We start from the raw sequence: 19,249 nt of genomic DNA, 5'->3' as shown, positions 1-19,249 counted from the left end.
TTACTCATTTGGTGTTTCCGTGCCGCTGATCACACTTTCTCTCCTCATGGCCTTCGGGTGAGTCTGAAAACGAACCAGCAGGGTCCCAACGAGTCACACCTGAAAGCCCAGACCAGTCATCAGTTACTCCTTAAGACAGGGGGAAAATCCTTTGTGCAATGGGTTTGCGGCCACACCCTGTACAGCAGCGTTCTCTTTAGAGGAGATGCTCAGCCAAAGTGTGCCATCTAGTGACAGCCACACTCTGTAAGGATGAAGCGCAGATTCTGAGCTGGGCATCAGCGAATCAATCATCAAGCGACACCCAGTGTGTGAAAGCGATTGCCGAAATAGCCACTTTATCAGACTTTAATTCCCCCCCGGACAGAGGCAGCGTGGCCAAAATGGTTTTATCTCTGCTGCCGGTGAAGCTTACTTCCACCATTTAGGATGATGTTGTATTTCTCTGATATAATCTCGTAAACTATATCAAAAACCTCCTTGGATTATCAAAAAAAAAAGCATTTTCCGAACACTGAAATGCGACACGCACATGAATGACAGCAGTGACGGTAATCCAGAAACACGAGCTGCAAGGCCGCAACACTGAGGTAAAGTACATTTTAACGGGAAGACTTACACAACTATGCTGTGTCATCGATGCCAAATGACCTGAATATGTCTTCTGTCACTGACAGTCAGAAACAAAGTGCTAAGTCTTTCCTTCTTGGCTTCATGCACATGCTGAAAGCATGCGGTTGTTAAATTCATTCCGCATGGATGATTACTGTGTCATTCTGAAATTCCTGAGTAACATGGTACAGCGTGGTTCTCGTCCTTTCGGGCATGACCCAAAGCTCACGCTCAAAAGACTTCATGACTCCAATGTTTCACAGCATTTACACACACAGAATACATTTAAAACATATTTTATTATACACAAATGTTGCTCATTTATGTAGAAAAACTATTTGGTTATAAAAAAATATATAATTTGTAAATTATTGATGACTGAAGTGCAAAGAAGCAGATTTGAACTGTTCCAGTATTCCAGTTGCAGCTGATAAAGAAAAGGCACCAGCAAACCTTCAAATGGAGCTGATTGAGCCGCAGTGTAATAATAATAATAATATGCTCTATTTATACAGCACCTTTCTAGAAATAAAATTCACAAAGTGCTTTTACAGACAAACAAAAATACATAATAATCAAGAACCAAAACAGTGCAAATCAGTAGGTAAACGTAATGTATGTCAATGAAAAATAAATGTTTAAAAGCAACAACAGTGATATTGTCTCAAAAAAAGTCTTTATATTAAATAATTTATTTTTAATGCCCCCCCCCCTTGGGGCCCCCTTTTTTTCTTTTTCTTTTTTTTTCGAATTTGTGCTAACAGTGACAACGTACATAACGTCAGTCACTGTTAGAGTTCTATGCAATTTTATTTTTTATTGTGATTGTGACTCTTTGCTGAGGGCTGCCGGCAATGCGAACAAGGTGCAACTTGCAGGTGCATGTTTGACTCCTGCAGGGCTGCCCTTTATCACCGGTTCTGTTCACAATCGTTATAAATAATAATTCCGTGCAGCCCCTTCCAGCTGCGGACTCCTTCCTCTTGGTCAGTCGGACTGCATGCTTAATTTAAGTTTTAAGAGGCTTAGAACTGCCTCTTTCGGGACAAGCCGAAAGAGGAAGAAGAAGAAATCCGTGGCCGGAGTTGTCTGGTTTGGTCCGCTGAGTGTGACGCGAATGGGCAGGTGTGGCACACCCACACCCATTAGGTAAAGAGCAATTTATTCCTCTCTAGACTCCTTATTAGAACGTCTGTAACGTTTTCATAAAACCATGGCTTCTTTGACATCAGGTAAAGCCGTAATAACCCTGCACTGCCAAAGGTTTCACACAACTCTTTGTGAACCTTTTTGCAGATCTTGGGAACATCACTTCCAAACCTCTTGTTTTTGCCTTTGATATATCTGGGGCTGATCTTATTGAAGATCATACCTGCCAGAAAAGTGATGAGCTTTTTTACATCTTCTCTCAACATAACACTGAGCTCACTGGCAAAAATCTGTTGCACAATTCCCGCTGCCATCATATAGCACTGTGTTTCCAAATCTTCATAATATGGTTTGGCAGGTTTTTCCACAGTTGGCGTTTCAGCGATGGGCGCTGCTACTTCGGCACACTCAGGTTCAGGGGCGGCTGTCGGTATCTCTGGTAGGGGGGATACCGTGGCCTCGATCTTTGTCAGAGCCTCACTGGAGAGGTCCTTCTTCTTCTGAAGATCATCTGACTGCCTGGTGAGCCATTTCCACATGCGTTTTATAAACATGGATGCCTGATTACGCATCTCACTTAAAACTGCCATGTTTTTTGATGTACATTTTAAAAAGCAGCACATCAGACGACACAGCCGCTTTGAAAAGCTCTCATGCTGTGGACCGGAGATGTATTTTGCTATTTGCATGTACAGCTCCTGCTCTCCTTCCAGTGTGGCGACATCAGTCACCACCTGTTCCACACCATCAATTAGCGCCAACAGCGGTTTCTCTTCCTTGGCTGATGACAACTTGGCTGGAAATTTAAACTGCTTCTTGATCTTGGTCACAATGTTAAGGATTGACTCCTTGACATATTTACAGACACAAAAGGCCTCGATTCTTTTCCTGATTTTTTCCTTTGATGCAGTCTCAGTTTGCGGTTTACTGCCTTCTCGTATACTTGACGAAATCTCTGCCGCTAACTTATGCGATTCCTGGGAGAACATGTCGCTGAGTTGTTTGCATTCATCTGCTGAAAACCCATCCCTGTCTGTCTTAATAACTTTACTTGACATTTCATCCAAAATGCTCTTAATGGAATCTGTGTCTTTTTGGATGTTACTGCTCTCAGGGATGGTCTTGTCCTTTGACTCCTTTTTGAGAGGTGTTATGGGGGTCGCTGCCTTCTTGTGCTCTTCAGTTGATTTTTCAGTGGTGCTTGAGCAGGTGGCATTGCATTTCATTTTGTTTGTGAAAGCTGTAAGAATGTTTTTCAGATACCTTACTATTTTCTTAAGCCTGGAGGGGTGAGGTGGGCTGAGTGGTATCTGGGTTGCCCGAGGGCTGCTTTTCCCACTCCTGCAGCTACTTGGTAAAGAATTGTTCAAACTCTTTGTAACTTCTTCAGCCACAAGCTCTGATAAGATTTTTGTGCTTGCATGATCAGTTGCCTCTTCTCCAAATGCCCCCTTGAAAGCCAATGAAATATTGTCACCAATAACTTTACTGACTTGTTGGACAGTTAACAGACTGCTCTTCCGGCTTTCAGGCTTAAATTGTTGTATACCCAGATAAACATGTTGGGTTGTAATCCTAATGATTTCTGAGCCCATTTCATTCAAGAACTTTGTTTCATCTTCTTTTGCCGATGAGAACTTTTTCCATACGTCTTTGGTCAGTCCTTGCAGAAACTCCCGGAGGAGTATGCAAAGGTCGCTTTTTGTTTTCTTTGACATGGTTAAATGCTTCAAATGTTTGTCAGTTAGTGGGGCTTTATATAAATAACCTGTGGATTTTCTTTGATCTTTGTCCTGTGAAGTGTCTCTTCATAAAAACATCAAAGCTCCCTATTTATATCACAGAACAACCCTACCAGGTGCTTTGAAGGAGAGCATGTGTCAGCCACTGCCATTCCTAATGTCATTCTGAATCCGATCCAGATGAGATTCGGTGGTTAGATAGAGATCACCACCCTACACAACTGTGTAAAATTACATAAACATCGGTCAATAATCAACCGAGATATTGAGGAACAAATCTTTAAGCTCCATTGACTGCAATGTTACCGCAAATTTCATTGACTCGGAATCCAGGATCTCTTCTGGATCATCACCAAAAGGATTGTTCTTGGTATCTTTATACACCAACCGTGATAATAAAAAGTGAATTTCTCTTGATAGTTACGATTGAGTTTACAGCAGCATGAGTGTGTGTTGCTTTTAATGCAGCCGTTTTCCATGGAAAAATGAGTGTCAGACAAGGGACAAAAATATAGCGGTAAGACGAAGAAGCAGCAGGTGATGTAGACGGCAGCAAACCAGCGGATAGGACGCAGTGATGTTGCCCAGGCCTTTAGACAGCCGGATAGGGATGCGGGTCAAGGGGATTGGATACCACAGAATGATGCCAGAGATGTTGAAGAGGAAGTGCACAAGGGCAATCTGGAGCAATCAGCCACAAAATGTTACTGCAATGCATCAATTACTGTTTATCGCATAATAGAACAACAACTTGGAATTCCCTTATTTACTAAAAAAAAAAAAAAAAAAGAAAATTGGTAGTGATTTACTTGATATATTTATAGTTTTCAAATAGAGCTTCATTGATCATTGTACATTTACAAAATCTTTTTTTTTAATTAAATTAAAAAAGTAAATTCTAAAAAACCTATTCTTGTTTCTATTCTCCCCATGATTAACCCACATGATCAAATAATTGTTAGTAAACATCCAGATAAGGTAGAAAACAATCTCCACGTATTTTCATGTCATTATTTGGTTTGTCCCTGCCTTTAGATAAAGGACTGACCTGCAACGCATTAGCCAGACTCTCCCCAGGACTAGCCATCGCTGCCAGGATGGCTGTGGTCGTCGTTGTGCCAATATTTGCACCCAGAGACAATGGGTATGGTACGCCCTTTCAATACTGATGACATCAATACCTATTTAAACAACTGGGGAAGAATGAAATTCTTTATTTTATAGGAGCTGGACAGACAGATGGATGGACGATGGATGGCCTCACCAACAAGTGGGGTGATGGCAGATGTGAAAACCGAACTACTCTGGACAATGAAGGTCATTCGGGCTCCAACGGAAATGGCGACGTAACCTGTGACCCAACCGAAAGGAAATGGGAAATCTGCAAACACGCAAATCATCCATTCTTAATACAAACAAACGCAGAAATTACATCCACATGTATTGCCTTTGAAACTACAGAGCTCGTGCAGATTCCCATTCAGGTAATTCAGTATGACACCCACCTGTGCTTTTATTCCCGTTTGCGTCATTCGGGTCTTCCTTGTTGTTGTTCTGAGCAGCCTTTGGCTGAAAAGAATGAAAAGCAAATGATATTACAAAGTATTACATTCCAGAAAAAAAAAAATATATTAATCAGAATCAGAATACTTTAATAATTTCAGAGGGAAATTATATCAGCAACTATATAACAATTATATAAGTTACTTTTCTCTGTATTTAAAGCTTTCAGATTATTCTTTGCAGGAACTTTATTTATTAAAGATTTTCCAATGAGGTGTCAGACATTATTAAAAATAGACTGCAGTTAAATCAAACTTAACATCCTGAAAGACAGACAAACACACACACACACACACACACACACACACACACACACATGCAACTAATTAAGCCCACACTCTGGCTTGTCTTCCTCCCAGTCTGCGCACCAAGGATCTCCTCTACTGACAGAGTCCACACACAATCCAAGAACTCATCCAATATTTTAAATGTGCTCTTCCTTCATACACACATAGATCTTCCTGCCTCAGAAAGCACAGGAAACTGAATAATAAGCACCTATGGGTCACATTTACATTTTCTCAAGGAGACTCCAGCCAGCCATACTGCTAAAGGGGAATGAATTCATTTAAGAATTCTACAAGACCTCGTCGCCCACTTGTGTGGAAAGAAGTGTTTAATGCATGTTGAAATTGTATTAAAAAAAATGCTAATAGCGAGCTTGATATATAAGAGAAGAGGTTTAGCGATCAGAATTTAAATTAATCCCAATATGAAGCTAATTAGTTGAGCAGCCTGATGGCTCCAATAACTTCAGCACCATGGACAGCTCCACGCAGCAGCTTTCCCAGGCAGTCGCTTCGTGGCGCTCTCCATGGTGCTGAAATTACTTTTGCTTCGGCAGCGGGGTTATGGCAACCAGTACAAACAATTTTTTAAGGTCATTGTATAAATTTAAGTACATTACTGCAATACTACTGCATTGTGTTGAGTTGAAATAAACAGTTTAAATACAAACTATTCATCATCCAGATTGTTTCATGTTTTTGTACACGTTTTTCACGCTAAACTGAGAATAGTAATCAGAATAGTAAACCATGGCAACAGTCAGACTCCAATGTATCAATTCAAGCTTTTTGTACTGCATGTTACTTAATAACTATCTTCTGATTTTGTAAGCAGCTAAGCATCTCTACCCGAAGCAGGTTCATGGCCTCCATCCATGTTAGGGAAAGCCAGTACTAATAATGTGACGTGTATCAAGTAAATATCTCATGCAGTCATTCCGCCCTCAGCTTGTTCAAAACAACATATGTCCTTCCAAAGGCTAAAGAGCATGTTAATGAATGGAAACAAATTGAGAAATGAAAGGAAATCCAACTAATGTTAAAATATTTCATGCATTGCAATGGTGGTGGGCATCATAGTTATGTCATAAGATTTTACTGAAATCCTCAATCAGTTATATCAAATTCCTAAACTGCTGGCAAACTCTAAGTATGTGCAAACAAGGAATAGTTTGGCTGTCAGGATGTTAGGTTCAGAGGAATCACACACACGGGAGCTACACAAATACACACTCACACTGCCTCGAACTTGCCAGGGTATTGATCTTTTTGTCACATGGTCGAACTGCTGTAAAATTGCATTCACAAAAACTCATCTATTGTATTTATTAATCAGCAATTTAAAAAATATACGTTTGTACATATTCTATAAGATATAACAAAAATAAAGGCAATCATGTACAAAACTTACCAATGTGTTAACGCTACGAGGCACACGTCATAATCTATATATATTGGATTGGATATATGTTTGTGTATCATTCTGATATTTCAAATAATCTAAACACGTGTGACAGTAGCTCTTGTCATTTCATGTATCTTATCTTATATATATTTCTTAAAACTAATTTAGACACACACACACAATAAATCACATTTAGAGCTCAGTCCTTCACACAGGTGTTGCAAGAGTCAAACTCATAGGCAAAACACACACTAAGAAAAATAAAATCCCATGTAACAGCCTGATCACACTATGAGGGGTGCCCATTACGCCGATCGCAAAGGTAAAGTGGGTTGATCGCATGACATATTTTTTGATTGACATGCAGAGCAGCCAGTCAGATGACAACTTATTTTTTCTGACCTTTAGGTCACCGCACATGCGCAAAAAGGTGCTAAGTGCAGCATGAAAATACAGCTGACTCCCCGGTCACCAGGTTGGAACCCTGAACCCGGGTTCCTCCCTGCTGACTGAATCTAATCAAATCTAATCAAAAATATTGATGATTTACTCTATTTTCTCCTTTCCTTAAGAAGGTAGCTGATGGCTACAATGCAACTTTCATACAGGTTAAAAAAATTTTTTACCTGTCAGTAGACACAATGTTTTGAAACTAGATGGTTAGAATAGTCTTTAAGGAACTGAAACTTCAAAGCAGTTGAAAGTTGTAATTTACCTCATTAGAGTTGTTGTGATTTTCTCCGTTAATGACTAGTTCAAAAACAAACACTGATGAAATATGTTTAAGCATTTTTTTCTCATTCATATATTGACGTATATTATCCGAAAATAATACAGTATTCCCCAGGAGACCTAATGAGACCGTTACAGGTATTTTCTCTGTATTGCAGCTGTTCTCATGTCTGGCGCTAGATGGCAGTGTTGGCCAACAGATTTTTGAGCAGCTCACTTCTGCACAGTCTGTAAAATCTTTGTGCGATGGGACGCATGACTGAGTGATGCTCAGAGATTTTCCCAAGACTGCTGAACCACAGAATTCGTGTGGCATTGAGTCCAGTACCTTCATGTGCATACTAGTACTATGAATGGGCCTTTGTTTGCAGAGAAAACGAGTTATATGAGCATTTTGTGTCATGTCATTAATTTAGATTAAAATTAGTGAACATGCTGTTTATATGTTTAAAAACAACACGCACATCAGGAGAATCAGAAACAAGAACTGCATGAGTGCAACGTGTCAGATCACGTTAGTGTGCCATGAGCCCTTCCAGCATTTAACCCTTTATGGGGCAAGTAACTATTTTTGATCATTTGAGGTTTCACATGCATTCCAATGTGCCCTATAAAGGGTTAACCAGTGGCAGCAAGATTCCATTCCAAGGTAGTGTACCTCTGACTAGCAGCATTTTTAATTAGAAGCTAGCAAAGTACTCCCAGAAAAGTGAAGTAATTATTAATTGAAAGTAATTACAGCTAAGCATCTGTGGCCATTTTACTTTGACATTTCTATTGGTCTGATAACACCATAATAATTATTCATAATGGACATTTTTAATGACCTTAAAGGAGATTTTGTGATTAGATCAGCCTTTTTTGATTGCTTGTTTGTTTGTTTTGTTTTTAAGTGAGATTCAATAAAAACTAATGGACAGTTTTATTTGAATTTAAAATTCCCTAGCATTTCCTGGAATAGATTTTGGTGACGATTCTGATTAGGAATCTGTAAATGTTGTAAGTGAGTCTTAAACATTGTGAGAGTTTCTAGCATTTTGGCTTCAGACATTAGAACCATGGAAAGCGCCCGGCTATCAAACATTGGATCATGTGTGCGTGTGAAAATCAAAATGCATTTGTCGAAACTCTCTTACAGATGTCAGGTGATACATTTACAACATGCTATCTCAACTTCTTTGACTCGGGAGTCGAAATAAACAGTTTGAATTAGCATGAGTGCTATGAACCTGCATGTTTACTCATTTGGTGTTTCCGTGCCGCTGATCACACACTCTCTCTCCTCATGGCCTTCGGGTGAGTCTGAAAACGAACCAGCAGGGTCCCAACGAGTCACACCTGAAAGCCCAGACCAGTCATCAGTTACTCCTTAAGACAGGGGGAAAATCCTTTGTGCAATGGGTTTGCGACCACACCCTGTACAGCAGCGTTCTCTTTAGAGGAGATGCTCAGCCAAAGTGTGCCATCTAGTGACAGCCACACTCTGTAAGGATGAAGCGCAGATTCTGAGCTGGGCATCAGCGAATCAATCATCAAGCGACACCCAGTGTGTGAAAGCGATTGCCGAAATAGCCACTTTATCAGACTTTAATTCCCCCCCCGGACAGAGGCAGCGTGGCCAAAATGGTTTTATCTCTGCTGCCGGTGAAGCTTACTTCCACCATTTAGGATGATGTTGTATTTCTCTGATATAATCTCGTAAACTATATCAAAAACCTCCTTGGATTATCAAAAAAAAAAGCATTTTCCGAACACTGAAATGCGACACGCACATGAATGACGGCAGTGACGGTAATCCAGAAACATGAGCTGCAAGGCCGGAACACTGAGGTAAAGTACATTTTAACGGGAAGACTTACACAACTATGCTGTGTCATCGATGCCAAATGACCTGAATATGTCTTCTGTCACTGACAGTCAGAAACAAAGTGCTAAGTCTTTCCTTCTTGGCTTCATGCACATGCTGAAAGCATGCGGTTGTTAAATTCATTCCGCATGGATGATTACTGTGTCATTCTGAAATTCCTGAGTAACATGGTACAGCGTGGTTCTCGTCCTTTCGGGCATGACCCAAAGCTCACGCTCAAAAGACTTCATGACTCCAATGTTTCACAGCATTTACACACACAGAATACATTTAAAACATATTTTATTATACACAAATGTTGCTCATTTATGTAGAAAAATATTTGGTTATAAAAAAATATATAATTTGTAAATTATTGATGACTGAAGTGCAAAGAAGCAGATTTGAACTGTTCCAGTATTCCAGTTGCAGCTGATAAAGAAAAGGCACCAGCAAACCTTCAAACGGAGCTGATTGAGCCGCAGTGTAATAATAATAATAATATGCTCTATTTATACAGCACCTTTCTAGAAATAGAATTCACAAAGTGCTTTTACAGACAAACAAAAATACATAATAATCAAGAACCAAAACAGTGCAAATCAGTAGGTAAACGTAATGTATGTCAATGAAAAATAAATGTTTAAAAGCAACAGCAGTGATATTGTCTCAAAATAAGTCTTTATATTAAATAATTTATTTTTAATGCCCCCCCCCCCCCCCCTTGGGGCCCCCTTTTTTTCTTTTTCTTTTTCTTTTTTTTTCGAATTTTTTTTTCTGCATTTGTGCTAACAGTGACAACGTACATAACGTCAGTCAACGTTAGAGTTCTATGCAATTTTATTTTTTATTGTGATTGTGACTCTTTGCTGAGGGCTGCCGGCAATGCGAACAAGGTGCAACTTGCAGGTGCATGTTTGACTCCTGCAGGGCTGCCCTTTATCACCGGTTCTGTTCACAATCGTTCTAAATAATAATTCCGTGCAGCCCCTTCCAGCTGCGGACTCCTTCCTCTTGGTCAGTCGGACTGCATGCTTAATTTAAGTTTTAAGAGGCTTAGAACTGCCTCTTTCGGGACAAGCCGAAAGAGGAAGAAGAAGAAATCCGTGGCCGGAGTTGTCTGGTTTGGTCCGCTGAGTGTGACGCGAATGGGCAGGTGTGGCACACCCACACCCATTAGGTAAAGAGCAATTTATTCCTCTCTAGACTCCTTATTAGAACGTCTGTAACGTTTTCATAAAACCATGGCTTCTTTGACATCAGGTAAAGCCGTAATAACCCTGCACTGCCAAAGGTTTCACACAACTCTTTGTGAACCTTTTTGCAGATCTTGGGAACATCACTTCCAAACCTCTTGTTTTTGCCTTTGATATATCTGGGGCTGATCTTATTGAAGATCATACCTGCCAGAAAAGTGATGAGCTTTTTTACGTCTTCTCTCAACATAACACTGAGCTCACTGGCAAAAATCTGTTGCACAATTCCCGCTGCCATCATATAGCACTGTGTTTCCAAATCTTCATAATATGGTTTGGCAGGTTTTTCCACAGTTGGCGTTTCAGCGATGGGCGCTGCTACTTCGGCACACTCAGGTTCAGAGGCGGCTGTCGGTATCTCTGGTAGGGGGGATACCGTGGCCTCGATCTTTGTCAGAGCCTCACTGGAGAGGTCCTTCTTCTTCTGAAGATCATCTGACTGCCTGGTGAGCCATTTCCACATGCGTTTTATAAACATGGATGCCTGATTACGCATCTCACTTAAAACTGCCATGTTTTTTGATGTACATTTTAAAAAGCAGCACATCAGACGACACAGCCGCTTTGAAAAGCTCTCGTGCTGTGGACCGGAGATGTATTTTGCTATTTGCATGTACAGCTCCTGCTCTCCTTCCAGTGTGGCGACATCAGTCACCACCTGTTCCACACCATCAATTAGCGCCAACAGCAGTTTCTCTTCCTTGGCTGATGACAACTTGGCTGGAAATTTAAACTGCTTCTTGATCTTGGTCACAATGTTAAGGATTGACTCCTTGACATATTTACAGACACAAAAGGCCTCGATTCTTTTCCTGATTTTTTCCTTTGATGCAGTCTCAGTTTGCGGTTTACTGCCTTCTCGTATACTTGACGAAATCTCTGCCGCTAACTTATGCGATTCCTGGGAGAACATGTCGCTGAGTTGTTTGCATTCATCTGCTGAAAACCCACCCCTGTCTGTCTTAATAACTTTACTTGACATTTCATCCAAAATGCTCTTAATGGAATCTGTGTCTTTTTGGATGTTACTGCTCTCAGGGATGGTCTTGTCCTTTGACTCCTTTTTGAGAGGTGTTATGGGGGTCGCTGCCTTCTTGTGCTCTTCAGTTGACATTTCAGTGGTGCTTGAGCAGGTGGCATTGCATTTCATTTTGTTTGTGAAAGCTGTAAGAATGTTTTTCAGATACCTTACTATTTTCTTAAGCCTGGAGGGGTGAGGTGGGCTGAGTGGTATCTGGGTTGCCCGAGGGCTGCTTTTCCCACTCCTGCAGCTACTTGGTAAAGAATTGTTCAAACTCTTTGTAACTTCTTCAGCCACAAGCTCTGATAAGATTTTTGTGCTTGCATGATCAGTTGCCTCTTCTCCAAATGCCCCCTTGAAAGCCAATGAAATATTGTCACCAATAGTTTTACTGACTTGTTGGACAGTTAACAGACTGCTCTTCCGGCTTTCAGGCTTAAATTGTTGTATACCCAGATAAACATGTTGGGTTGTAATCCTAATGATTTCTGAACCCATTTCATTCAAGAACTTTGTTTCATCTTCTTTTGCCGATGAGAACTTTTTCCATACGTCTTTGGTCAGTCCTTGCAGAAACTCCCGGAGGAGTATGCAAAGGTCGCTTTTTGTTTTCTTTGACATGGTTAAATGCTTCAAATGTTTGTCAGTTAGTGGGGCTTTATATAAATAACCTGTGGATTTTCTTTGATCTCTGTCCTGTGAAGTGTCTCTTCATAAAAACATCAAAGCTCCCTATTTATATCACAGAACAACCCTACCAGGTGCTTTGAAGGAGAGCATGTGTCAGCCACTGCCATTCCTAATGTCATTCTGAATCCGATCCAGATGAGATTCGGTGGTTAGATAGAGATCACCACCCTACACAACTGTGTAAAATTACATAAACATCGGTCAATAATCAACCGAGATATTGAGGAACAAATCTTTAAGCTCCATTGACTGCAATGTTACCGCAAATTTCATTGACTCGGAATCCAGGATCTCTTCTGGATCATCACCAAAAGGATTGTTCTTGGTATCTTTATACACCAACCGTGATAATAAAAAGTGAATTTCTCTTGATAGTTACGGTTGAGTTTACAGCAGCATGAGTGTGTGTTGCTTTTAATGCAGCCGTTTTCCATGGAAGAATGAGTGTCAGACAAGGGACAAAAATATAGCGGTAAGACGAAGAAGCAGCAGATGATGTAGACAGCAGCAAACCAGCGGATAGGACGCAATGATGTTGCCCAGGCCGTTAGACAGCCGGATAGGGATGCGGGTCAAGGGGATTGGATACCACAGAATGATGCCAGAGATGTTGAAGAGGAAGTGCACAAGGGCAATCTGGAGCAATCAGCCACAAAATGTTACTGCAATGCATCAATTACTGTTTATCACATAATAGAACAACAACTTGGAATTCCCTTATTTACTAAAAAAAAAAAAAAAAAAGAAAATTGGTAGTGATTTACTTGATATATTTATAGTTTTCAAATAGAGCTTCATTGATCATTGTACATTTACAAAATCTTTTTTCTAAAAAATCTTTTTTTTTAATTAAATTAAAAAAGTAAATTCTAAAAAACCTATTCTTGTTTCTATTCTCCCCATGATTAACCCACATGATCAAATAATTGTTAGTAAACATCCAGATAAGGTAGAAAACAATCTCCACGTATTTTCATGTCATTATTTGGTTTGTCCCTGCCTTTAGATAAAGGACTGACCTGCAACGCATTAGCCAGACTCTCCCCAGGACTAGCCATCGCTGCCAGGATGGCTGTGGTCGTCGTTGTGCCAATATTTGCACCCAGAGACAATGGGTATGGTACGCCCTTTCAATACTGATGACACCAATACCTATTTAAACAACTGGGGAAGAATGAAATTCTTTATTTTATAAGAGCTGGACAGACAGATGGATGGACGATGGATGGCCTCACCAACAAGTGGGGTGATGGCAGATGTGAAAACCGAACTACTCTGGACAATGAAGGTCATTCGGGCTCCAACGGAAATGGCGACGTAACCTGTGACCCAACCGAAAGGAAATGGGAAATCTGCAAACACGCAAATCATCCATTCTTAATACAAACAAACGCAGAAATTACATCCACATGTATTGCCTTTGAAACTACAGAGCTCGTGCAGATTCCCATTCAGGTAATTCAGTATGACACCCACCTGTGCTTTTATTCCCGTTTGCGTCATTCGGGTCTTCCTTGTTGTTGTTCTGAGCAGCCTTTGGCTGAAAAGAATGAAAAGCAAATGATATTACAAAGTATTACATTCCAGAAAAATATATATATATTAATCAGAATCAGAATACTTTAATAATTTCAGAGGGAAATTATATCAGCAACTATATAACAATTATATAAGTTACTTTTCTCTGTATTTAAAGCTTTCAGATTATTCTTTGCAGGAACTTTATTTATTAAAGATTTTCCAATGAGGTGTCAGACATTATTAAAAATAGACTGCAGTTAAATCAAACTTAACATCCTGAAAGACAGACAAACACACACACACACACATGCAACTAATTAAGCCCACACTCTGGCTTGTCTTCCTCCCAGTCTGCGCACCAAGGATCTCCTCTACTGACAGAGTCCACACACAATCCAAGAACTCATCCAATATTTTAAATGTGCTCTTCCTTCATACACACATAGATCTTCCTGCCTCAGAAAGCACAGGAAACTGAATAATAAGCACCTATGGGTCACATTTACATTTTCTCAAGGAGACTCCAGCCAGCCATACTGCTAAAGGGGAATTAATTCATTTAAGAATTCTACAAGACCTCGTCGCCCACTTGTGTGGAAAGAAGTGTTTAATGCATGTTGAAATTGTATTTTAAAAAATGCTAATAGCGAGCTTGATATATAAGAGAAGAGGTTTAGAGATCAGAATTTAAATTAATCCCAATATGAAGCTAATTAGTTGAGCAGCCTGATGGCTCCAATAACTTCAGCACCATGGACAGCTCCACACAGCAGCTTTCCCAGGCAGTCGCTTCGTGGCGCTCTCCATGGTGCTGAAATTACTTTTGCTTCGGCAGCGGGGTTATGGCAACCAGTACAAACAATTTTTTAAGGTCATTGTATAAATTTAAGTACATTACTGCAATACTACTGCATTGTGTTGAGTTGAAATAAACAGTTTAAATACAAACTATTCATCATCCAGATTGTTTCATGTTTTTGTACACGTTTTTCACGCTAAACTGAGAATAGTAATCAGAATAGTAAACCATGGCAACAGTCAGACTCCAATGTATCAATTCAAGCTTTTTTTACTGCATGTTACTTAATAACTATCTTCTGATTTTGTAAGCAGCTAAGCATCTCTACCCGAAGCAGGTTCATGGCCTCCATCCATGTTAGGGAAAGCCAGTACTAATAATGTGACGTGTATCAAGTAAATATCTCATGCAGTCATTCCGCCCTCAGCTTGTTCAAAACAACATATGTCCTTCCAAAGGCTAAAGAGCATGTTAATGAATGGAAACAAATTGAGAAATGAAAGGAAATCCAACTAATGTTAAAATATTTCATGCATTGCAATGGTGGTGGGCATCATAGTTATGTCATAAGATTTTACTGAAATCCTCAATCAGTTATATCAAATTCCTAAACTGCTGGCAAACTCTAAGTATGTGCAAACAAGGAATAGTTTGGCTGTCAGGATGTTAGGTTCAGAGGAATCACACACACGGGAGCTACACAAATACACACTCACACTGCCTCGAACTTGCCAGGGTATTGATCTTTTTGTCACATGGTCGAACTGCTGTAAAATTGCATTCACAAAAACTCATCTATTGTATTTATTAATCAGCAATTTAAAAAATATAAGTTTGTACATATTCTATAAGATATAACAAAAATAAAGGCAATCATGTACAAAACTTACCAATGTGTTAACGCTACGAGGCACACGTCATAATCTATATATATTGGATTGGATATATGTTTGTGTATCATTCTGATATTTCAAATAATCTAAACACGTGTGACAGTAGCTCTTGTCATTTCATGTATCTTATCTTATATATATTTCTTAAAACTAATTTAGACACACACACACAATAAATCACATTTAGAGCTCAGACTTTTGTGGGGAAATCTGTAACAAAGTGTGCAGATGTATAGAAGTGACTGTCCTCACCTGCGGCAGGCGTAGTGAGTCCATGCTCCGTGTGAACTGAAGTCACTTAATCTAATCTAGTCTTATTACTACTTTCCATTGTTCAATATTTTAAAATATCAATTACTTAGGTTTAGTCCTATGAACCTGTTAATGATGTCTGAGAGGAGTTATGAAAAACCCACTTTTCCCATGTTTCTACACTATTATGGTGAATTTGGGTCCTTATCAACCCCAAAACAGCAAAATAAACCATCAAGTCAATCCTTTGTAGTTTGGGTAGGTCTGTAATCACCTCCTGAAACACGTCTGGAAGAAATTGAGCCCCTTTTGACATCAGGAGGGGATAATGTGCACAAGATGTGCGAAAGTACTAGGTCTTGCGTAAAAAAGCAGCTGAAATGACCTTCCTCCCCAGGCTGGCTGGGCTCTATGGAGAGAAATTTGTTTCTTTTTATGCAATCAAACAAAATATGGATTTGCAACCCCCAAAAAATATTTGCAAACAAAAGTAATGGATTTGCAATTTTAAAAAATATTTGCAGACAAGACCATCATTATTTTTTGGTTGCAAATCCATATTTTGTTTGATTGCATGAAATGAAACACATTTCCCTCCATCGGAAATGCTAACTACAGGAGGAATGTTCTCGTTACAGACAGCACCTGTTCTATTTCCTGAAAATCTGTATTTTCATTTATTTAAAAAAAAAAAAAAAAAAAGGTGAAAAAAAAAGAAACACTTGTTTCATTTCCGGGTCACGGAAGCGTGCTTCCGCCTGCGCTATGACATTGTGGCAGAATGAGAGGTCGGTTTGATGGCTCGTTGATTCTCATGCTTTGACGCTGGCACCGACGCACCCGTCGCCATGTCGTCCTCCCCGACAGAACTTACGGAGGATCGTCAGAACAGACAAGCGCAGGTAAACAACAATGGCCGACGTGCTAGCTAGCGTGTTAGCATCCCGTCAGTACAATGGGGCTTGTGCTTGCGGCTTGTCATTAACTCTGTCTGTGTTTCCAATCTGCAGACGGAATTGCCCCGTGACTACGTCCTAACAGAGGAGGAGAGGAGGCTGCATGCAGAGTGCCGCTCGGAGAGCTTCTGGCGCAGGGGTAAGTTACAAAAAAAAATAAAAAATAAAAATAGTATGTCAGAAATAAGAAAGTGACGTAAAGACGTGATCGGCCCGCTTTCCCTCACAGCGCTGCCCTTCGCTGCGATCAGCGCTGGTGCCACCAGCGTGTTAATTGCCAGAGGTAAGTCCGATCACGTGTAACAACCGATGGAGGTTCCAGCTCGCCTTGAACTGGACTGAACTTATTCTGCTAAATTTGCAGGGACTCTGTCTCCATCTCCAAGGTTTGGTGCTGCACCTAAGATTTGTAGTAAGTGCATTTATCTTACAGCTAAGAAATGACACACACTCGGTTATCTCGTTTTTTGTTGCACGCAGGAATCCAAAATAAAGGATTTGGAAATGATGAACCCATTTGTTTCTTAATTTGTAATCTGTTTTGAATTTAATCAATAACTAAAACTGAAAAGGGGAAGAAGAAAAAACGCCTCCAAGGACATGAGCACCATAGGTTTCTTAGACGGCACAACTTGGTTACACAATATTTTACACGATTGATCAGTGTGTCTGCATTTTGTTATTAACCGGCTTACAAGTTTAAAAGAGAGAATAGGTTTACTCAGATAGGGGCACAAATGAGGGCAATGTTTTTAAATCCATTGTGCATATAATATTCGAAACTTTTTTTCTCCAATGCAAAAAAAAAGTTCTGCTATAACACAAATATAGATTATAAAATTATTTAAAAAAATTCCAACAAAAAATATCTGCGAAATATATTTTCATTGGACTGCGTTAGTTATATCAAGTTGTATTTAATACCCTGATTTCTGAGTATATATATATGTTATCATTACTGTGATATTAGAGCAAGACTTAAGTTACAAATAATCTTTGAACTTTCACCAAACTTGGTGAAATTAATTCTACTTGTATCATCTCATTCCTTCTCTCTGAATGTCACCTGGACCTTATTTCAAATCATACAGAGGTACGACTACAATGCTACTAAAATGTACAATATTGCCATTCAAAATATTTGTCTTTGCAGTTGCTTTTTTCTTCGGCTACTTGGCTGGGAAAATATCGTACTTGCAGAAATGCAGTGAGAAGTTTCAAAGGCTGGAAAACTCGCCTGTGGGAGCGCTTCTCAGACAGAGGGCGGGATTATCGGCACAACAGTGAGCGTCTCACGATTTGTAAATCCTGAGCTTTTCAGTCACCTGCTGTCCCAGCACGGGTTTTTGTCCTGTCTTTCCAGTCCCAGCGGTGCCAAGTCTGAGACGAGTGACGCAGATTCGCAGTCACTTGAAACCATGTTCCAGCCAGCAGACGCTCCCAGTCAGAGAAACCCAGACGAGTCATTCACGCAAACGGGCAAACAGAATGACTTCGGCGTTCCAAGTAAGTTCCAAATTCAAAGTCAATATGGGGCTGCCGGATTGCAGCCTCTAGAGCAGGGGGGGGGGGGTCAGCAACCTCAGACAAACGTGGGTATTTATGTCGATGCGCGGAGAGGCGAAAAATATTTGTATTTTATTGTATTTGTAAGGCAGTAACTAAAATACTCCGCTAGGTAGCATAGCGGTCAACTAAGTACTTGGTAGATAAGTGAGCATGTTTAAGTACTGCAGAAACAACATATCATTTACAAATGATTTAATTAAAGAAGTGTTGGCACTCTGGGCTCGAGTGTATTGCAAAGTGGCGCGCGTCACGAAAAAGGTTGCCGACCCCTGCTCCAGAGCGATTCCTCGACAACCTTCTCTACGCCCGTTTCTGATTCCATCGCCTTCAGACGACTCCCGCGTGGACGTAGAGGAGCCAAGGAGGCCGACGGTCCGCTATGAAGACCTGAGGCTCAAGAACAGGGAGAAATATCAGGCCGCGCTGAGTCAGCAGGACGAGGCCCTGCTCAAACCGTCGCCTGAGAAGGAGCCGACGAGGCGCGAGAAAGGAGGTAATCTTCGTGGAGGCGTGTCGGGGCGGGTTCGTCTGTAGAATCCTGATTTTGCTTTATCTCTCATTACATTACAGTGAAAAACATCTATGGAGACACCTGGGAAGAATGAGGTCCTCATTGATAATCAGGATCCGGCGTTGCTCGGCATCGCCGGCCCCGCGGTACAGTGGGCGGCGGCGTCCCGTGGCGCCGTTTGGGTTTGTGATCCGTAGGTTATTCCAGCTCGGATCTTCGCGAGGATTAAAACAGCCTCGTGTAATTTCCACGTTAATCTCAATTTGCATTTTTCAAAACTTGTCCTAGAAATGATTCGTGCGCAGCTCGAATACGTGCGTACGTCGTCCGTCCGTGCGCGTTTCAAAGTGAGAGTTCTTTAATAACGTGACCTAACGACCACTGCCAGAGGCCCCGCCCCCCCCTCCTTGTGGATTCTTGTCTCAAATAAAAGCACCGATATTAA

At 40.5% G+C, this 19,249-nt stretch overlaps 1 protein-coding gene across 1 annotated transcript; it reads left to right on the top strand.

Moving 5' to 3' along the window:
• The first annotated feature begins 16,528 nt into the window (after positions 1-16,528).
• Positions 16,529-19,248, top strand: LOC137906885 (OCIA domain-containing protein 1-like). The gene is made up of 8 exons (XM_068751180.1): positions 16,529-16,670; positions 16,779-16,863; positions 16,954-17,007; positions 17,089-17,136; positions 17,878-18,007; positions 18,088-18,230; positions 18,625-18,786; positions 18,864-19,248. The coding sequence occupies exons 1-8, from the start codon at positions 16,617-16,619 to the stop codon at positions 18,896-18,898; spliced, it is 711 nt and encodes a 236-aa protein (XP_068607281.1). The 5' UTR covers positions 16,529-16,616; the 3' UTR covers positions 18,899-19,248.
• Position 19,249: the final 1 nt, after the last annotated feature.

Source organism: Brachionichthys hirsutus, chromosome 17, assembly GCF_040956055.1.
Source record: "Brachionichthys hirsutus isolate HB-005 chromosome 17, CSIRO-AGI_Bhir_v1, whole genome shotgun sequence".
Classification (NCBI taxonomy): Eukaryota; Metazoa; Chordata; class Actinopteri; order Lophiiformes; family Brachionichthyidae; genus Brachionichthys; species Brachionichthys hirsutus.
This window is presented reverse-complemented; position numbering and strand designations above follow the sequence as displayed.